The sequence below is a fragment of the Pseudochaenichthys georgianus genome, chromosome 16 (genome assembly GCF_902827115.2).
Source record: "Pseudochaenichthys georgianus chromosome 16, fPseGeo1.2, whole genome shotgun sequence".
Taxonomy (NCBI): Eukaryota; Metazoa; Chordata; class Actinopteri; order Perciformes; family Channichthyidae; genus Pseudochaenichthys; species Pseudochaenichthys georgianus.
In genome coordinates, this window is record NC_047518.2 from 5,249,432 (window position 1) to 5,255,919 (window position 6,488).

A 6,488-nucleotide genomic window follows, 5' to 3' on the forward strand; every position below is an offset into this window, starting at 1 on the left:
ATTTGTATCATTGCACGTGTTTGGGAAATCTTTGTAGGCCTCTGGTCCAGATAGGCCTACACACCTATCTGGAGACAGCCTATCTGAGACTTGCTTCTTTGTACGGGGATGGTTATGTGCAGTGACTGTATTAAATATCTCTCTCTCTCTCTCTCTCACACACACACACACACACACACACACACACACACACACACACACACACACACACACACACACACACACACACACACACACACACACACACACACACACACACACACACACACACACACACACACACACACACACACACACACACACACACACACACACACACACACACACACACACACACACACACACACACACACACACACACACACACACACACACACACACACACACACACACCTCCCAACAGGCAGCCCACCGCAGCGCACATAGAGACACGCCTCTTCTCGGCTCGGTTGACGGGTCGGTGGGCAGCGGGTGCCGGTGATTGACCAGCTCCTCTCGCTGATCTGTCAGCCGTCTGGCTTGGCGCCTCCCCTCTCCTCTATAAATGTAGGAAATCTATTCAATCCTTTTACATCGAGCCTGCTGAAGTAGGAGGAACTGGAGGCTCCGCGGGATGTGTTGACTGACGACAATTCCGCCTTTTGGTTTCTTATTCTCCTCGATAACATTCGGTTGCATTCGAGTTGCTTTCGTCTTGTTGACAGCACCATAGTGTAATCTCAAATACCTTTTGCTAACGTCTTTATTAGATTTGTGTCGCTGTCTCTGTGCCGCCGTTATCTAAGATGAAGGCTGTTACTCCAGTCCCCCCCCAGGACTCCTCCTCCAGCAGCAGCCAGCTCTCTCTGCAATGTCTGTCGAAGCAGAGCCTGAGCATCGCGCGGTGCAGGATAGAGGAGGAGGACCTGTTCTGCCTGCAATACGACATGAATGACTGCTACAGCCGGCTGAAGCGCCTCGTGCCCACAATTCCACAGGATAAGAAAGTCAGCAAAGTGGAGATCCTGCAGCATGTTATAGACTACATCCTGGACCTGCAGCTGGCCCTGGAGACGCACCCTACTCTCCATAAACAGCAGCCCCAGCGGACCGGGAGCTGCCCCCCCCCAGCCTCCACCACCAGCCGGACACCGCTGACGGTGCTCAACGTAGATCACCAGCAGGTAAGCTTTAATCAGCAGACACCACTTTCCATCCTTCGTTTCCAGCTGGACTTATCGGGGACTCCGGTTCCAGACTGCCGTCCGCCACTCGGGCTCAGACAAAGCGCGTCATGCGTGTGTCATTGTCCTTTTACTGATAGATACACATCTAAATGCTTTACACTTCACATCACAGCCTGGACAAAAATCATGCGTAAAAAACGCATTTAGTGGAGGTAACATTGCGCACTTGATTGCGGCTTTTATGATTTGCATGATAATGGCAGTGTGTGTCAGAGGCCCACCTTATCCCAGGGCTGCTGAAGTACCTCTGCTCGCAGCCCACTCCACTGCGCACAAGAAGGACCGTGTGTTCCTCAATAGGCTATAAGGTCATGTATTATGGGCTGATGTTCTGCCGCATAGCATTTATTTCGCCTCTGTAGGCCTTGTGTTTGTTTAGTCTTAAACCATGAAAGGTCAATCGTTTACGTGTTTCTTTTTCTTCTTATTTTAGAGGACGGCAATAGTAAAAAAGCCGGAGGATTCTATTTTATGCCGCTGAGATATAAGCACTGCAATGGTAAGTTGACCTACAATATAATTATATATATATATATTGATGTAAGTCAGAGAGTCAGAAGTTGTTTGCTTTGTTTTTTAATCAATGTGGCCAATAGACGGTCAGAAGGGCCCCCGTTAATTTGATCATTGTAACCAATATGGTGTAAATTGACCATCTCCCCGGTGCTCTGGGAGGCCAGTATATGTCAACGAAAATAATAATTGAGGAAGACGAATTTGGCACCTACCCCAGAGACAGCTGTGCTTTGCGCAATAACTGTCACTGGTGTAGCAATCTGAGAAGAAGAGAGGGTTAAAACCTCAGCTTGCCCTCTCTTTCATTCTTACACACTCTCCTTCCTCCTTCTCTGGCTCTTTTGTTCTCTGTCTGTCCCTTCCATTCAATCTGGCGTTAATGTTAGATTCATAGCATTGCCCCTCAACACACCTGGGGAAGGCTAAGTCCTGATCCCGGTGTCTCAGTGGCTTCAGCAGCCTGAGGAGCTGGGCGTGTTGTCTGACCCGGTTTGTTTTGGGCTGTTGATCCAGCATGGCCTCTTGTTTAGTCGGTGGCGCCAGTCAGTCTGGAGCTCTGCAGCTCACCCCCACCTCTATTCATCCCCTCCACAGGTGTGTAGGCTGCACAGAGCCGCTCCAAAGCCAGCAAAGCTTCGCCAGGGACTCACACCCGACTGGAGGCACAATCACCACGGGTTTTCAAAACTGCTGCGAGGAATTCAACCCAAATCAAATCACTATATCAGCTCTTTTTTGTTCCTATGAACGAGGAGTTAGAATATAGACATCGAATGTCCCCTGTTTAAGTTCTTACTTCATCAAAGTGTTCTAACTAGAGTACATATAGAATCCTTATGCTGCGAAGTTCTGTTGGAACCCCGTCTCTCAACACCTATGAAAACTGTCTGTGAATTATGCTTAACTAAAATGGCCTCCAGTTTAAAGCTTTACTAAACTGCAAAAATCCGTGTAAATGTTTTTGACATCTATTGTTTAAAATAGATGAATTGTGTTGAGCAGGGAAGTCCTCCCTGGAAGTATAAAATGTTTGATATTGTAAAGAAGAACAATTCTGTTTCGAGACAATTAAGAATGTACATATACACAAATGTTCTATAAAAGTATGTGAAAGGAAGACTTATAAGCTTAAAATACACTATTGTAATTATAAGATATTTTTATTAAAACCTTTTGTTGTCGTTATGTAAATATTGTGTTTAAACATCTATGTCTTTAGTAAATGAACGTGGTTATGCTCTGCCAGTGATGTCCTCACATGATGATATCAGCTAATTATTTGCAGTGTGTTTGGAATAGTTGAATATGTAGCATGTCAGGCTGGAGCAGAGGCGTGCACGTGCACTGGTCAGCGGTGGATATGTGCTGGAGTTCAACTTCTTTTATCATTTGCCCTGCTCTGTTTTCTCTTCAGTTGTTTTGTACTCATTAACTTGGACAACGTTGACCCGCCCGGAGCCCCGGGTCCTTCTGCGGTTTGATCTGACACACAGGCCTGGTTCCATTCTGTGACATTGCACTCTTGTTCAAAATGTTATCTTAAGAGTTACAGCATTTCTGACAGTGTTTACAATGCCTAAACAATCACGGCACATTTCTGTTCTTCAAGCTCCTCTTTGAGAAGTTAACGATTATACCATGAAGTCATTCAACTCTGGTTATGAATTGATGGAATATGTGAACATTAACAGACTCCTTTTCGACAACAACCAAGTGCTTTCAGACTGGGGATGTCTTCAACTGAGACGTTGGAGCAGCCATAGTTAATGTAACGATAGAAAAGAGCCTTTATTTTTCATGACATTGAACGCCAAAATGACCTCACCACCTTCTGTACGTCTGCTGCGCGGTGCACTGACCTTCATGGCTCTGACGAGTTGTCAACACAATTAAAGTGTCCAGGAAGAATTGTGTCGTCTCAGCTTTTGTCTCCGGAGGCATGTTAGTGCTTTCAGTGCGACGCGGTCACACGAAACAATGAGGAGAAGAGGGAGGTGGGCAAAGCTACCAGCTAACATAATGCATGCTCTGGATTTGATTGGAAGCAAAGGGTGGATGAAGATTCAGATGCGGCCAATATCAAGTGTTTAAACCTGTTTTACAGTATTTAGTGATACGCTTTTATGAATCCGGCCTCACACATTCTGACTGCAGTTATATAAGCGACAATACATCAGATTTGTGTCGAACTAAGTCAGGTTTTATTATTTCTAAATGCTAAAATAAATATTGTGCAAAACATTTAAAGGTGAAAGGGTCTATCTATATTAAAATGTTTAAGCTAGATTTACTATGTACTTATTTGGATTTGTGTCTATTTAATACAGGCATTTTGGTGAGAATTAAATTATTAAAATAATATAATTGGTTCAAATTATTCAAAACAAATTCTAAAAAGGAGAAGAGAACGTAAAATAAAACACACTCGATGGAGCGAATGTTTTGTGGGATTTGACTTTATACCTTTATTCATCTTACAAATAGAAAAATCACAGCATTTTGTTTACAATGATTTCATATTTTAATTGAATATGTTTAATAGCTGCGAGCCATGATGAGTCTGAAGATTGAACACCAACTCTTCTCATATTACCAGCACTCGAGCTCACGCAGAAGGGAACGCTCTCTTACAAAGAGGTAAGACATGTGAGGAAGTTAAAAACACTAAACACATAATCACTGAAACCGTTAATAAGGACACTCACACTCGAGTTGAGGCCTTGTCAGCTTTAAGGGAGCATTCAAGTGAAAACTGCTGGGTATCTTAAAAGCTATACATGTTTTAAAGAAATAAAATAAGAGGCTGATGGTTTGTTGTTGAGGATTTATGTTCAATTATTTTCCTGATTTTTAAATATACATTTTTGAAAAATAAATAAAAAAGAACAATTCCAACACTGTAACGACATACAGTGTACGTGTGTCCGACAGTTTGAGTCACAGTGGGTCTACTTTCCACGGAGCTGCAGGCTTTTCTTTCACGCTGTCCCCCATCAACCTGCGGAATGTGCTTCACCTTCAGACCCCCCCCCCCCGGGCCGTCTGAGGCCACCGCGGCGTGTTTACAGTCAGCAGTAAGAGGGCCTTGCGGCCCTTGGCCAGCGCTGTCCCTGGGATGTAACATGTGTGTGTTTGAGTGGTGAAAGGTATCACATGAAGAAGGCGTGGCGCAGCACAGGTGGCCAGCTTCACAGTTAGACCTTCCTGATGTGATTAAAGATACTCTGGGAGGACGCACACAGGCCTGAGCGACAGCGAGGCCTCAGCTGCCGTCACACAAGAGGAGAGTGCATTCAGAAATAACGTTAAATAAACCCAGCAGCATATTTGTATTTATTATGGTCCACCTATGGCATCATTTTAACCATGTATCACAACTAAACTGTGGACAGCAGGAATCATAATAATAATAATAATAATAATAGCTTAGATGTAGAGAGCGCCTTTCATGGGACCCAAGGTCGCTTTGTCAGGAAAAACAGGAGTAAAAAGAAAAGGCGGTGAAGGTAGATTGAAGCACAACGTTACTGAGAGATTGATAAACCTTGTATGAGAGTTTATTTCCTGGAATTATAATAATATTTTGGTTCAGTGATTAAAGAACACAATGAGCTCCTGGAGGAAAGAGCACCAACCTCCCACCTGATGCTCATCCTCGCCACATGTTCGTTGCCGTGGTCCTGTGCGAGCTGCTGTCAGCTTGTCTTTCACAGCGACTTACAGGAAACACAACGTCACCATTAATAGAGAGAGTGATGGATGAAGTGTGGAGAGTGATATTATGATATTCCTGGGAAATCAACGTGTCCTGAATCCAGCAGCTCAGCAGCATGCTCATGATCGAGTACGGATACACCTGTTGTGTCCTGCTGCATGGTTTCTTCCCCGCCGCATGCACTCACAAAACTAAATCAGTAGCTTTGTAGATATCACAATAATAAAAAGCTATATTACCTTAATAAAATCTCTAAATATCACCAAAGTAATTGTTTGAGTTGGACATACCAAAATAAATGCTTAAAAATCCAACAGTTAATTTTGTCTTAAATTACTACTATTATTTAAGTTGATTACACGAAAAATAAATGAGTATTTCACTAACAAATTATATTTTTAAGATATCCTTAATATCTTTCGTAAATTTCAGTCAAAATATTTGAGAATTGGCTAATTATACTGATCAGTTTCAGGAACAGCAATTATTACTCATTCCAAATCGATATTCTTAATCTTTAACAACAATTTAAAACATTGAGTAAATTACACTAAACGTCATGACGTGGACACCATTAACAATCGCACGCAAAATATACCCCATGTGCTCATGGGAAATCTACTTTTCTATCTGCGCCACATGTGGCAAGTCTGGCAACCAACAATCAAGCAAACACCAAGAAGAGAACCACCAGGAAAACTCCCTGCAAATCCTGGTAAGTAACAAGCAAGCAAAAGTTTATGAAATATTGACCCTGTCTTTGTGCATATACAACTTTATAGTGTGTAATTATCTAAATACTGTCACACTTGCAGCCATGCTGTCTAGCTAGTTCTCTGTCCGCTTCTACACACACTTTGTGGACACAGTCAACCAGGTGAAGTGAAGCTAACGTTTTACTCGAGTAACAAGTAGAAAACATTAGCACCTGCTTTGTCTGCAGTTGTTGTGTGCATAATGCTGCCCCAGTGTGTGATATTATATGACATGCCGTCCTGACGTGTAACACAACAGCGCCGGAGAATATGTGT

At 43.1% G+C, this 6,488-nt stretch overlaps 1 protein-coding gene across 1 annotated transcript; it reads left to right on the top strand.

Moving 5' to 3' along the window:
• Window positions 1-436: 436 nt before the first annotated feature.
• id4 (inhibitor of DNA binding 4) lies at window positions 437-3,650 on the top strand. Its single transcript, XM_034102981.2, has 3 exons — window positions 437-1,163; window positions 1,660-1,725; window positions 2,337-3,650. Exons 1-2 carry the CDS (start codon window positions 786-788, stop codon window positions 1,705-1,707), a joined length of 426 nt encoding a protein of 141 aa, XP_033958872.1. The 5' UTR covers window positions 437-785; the 3' UTR covers window positions 1,708-1,725; window positions 2,337-3,650.
• Window positions 3,651-6,488: the final 2,838 nt, after the last annotated feature.

Excerpts from the sequence above, each read along its gene's own strand:
- id4 (XM_034102981.2), top strand. The coding sequence starts at position 786 with ATGAAGGCTGTTACTCCAGTCCCCCCCCAGGACTCCTCCTCCAGCAGC. Across the intron at positions 1,164-1,659 it reads TCAACGTAGATCACCAGCAG|AGGACGGCAATAGTAAAAAA; the intron begins GTAAGCTTTAAT and ends TTCTTATTTTAG.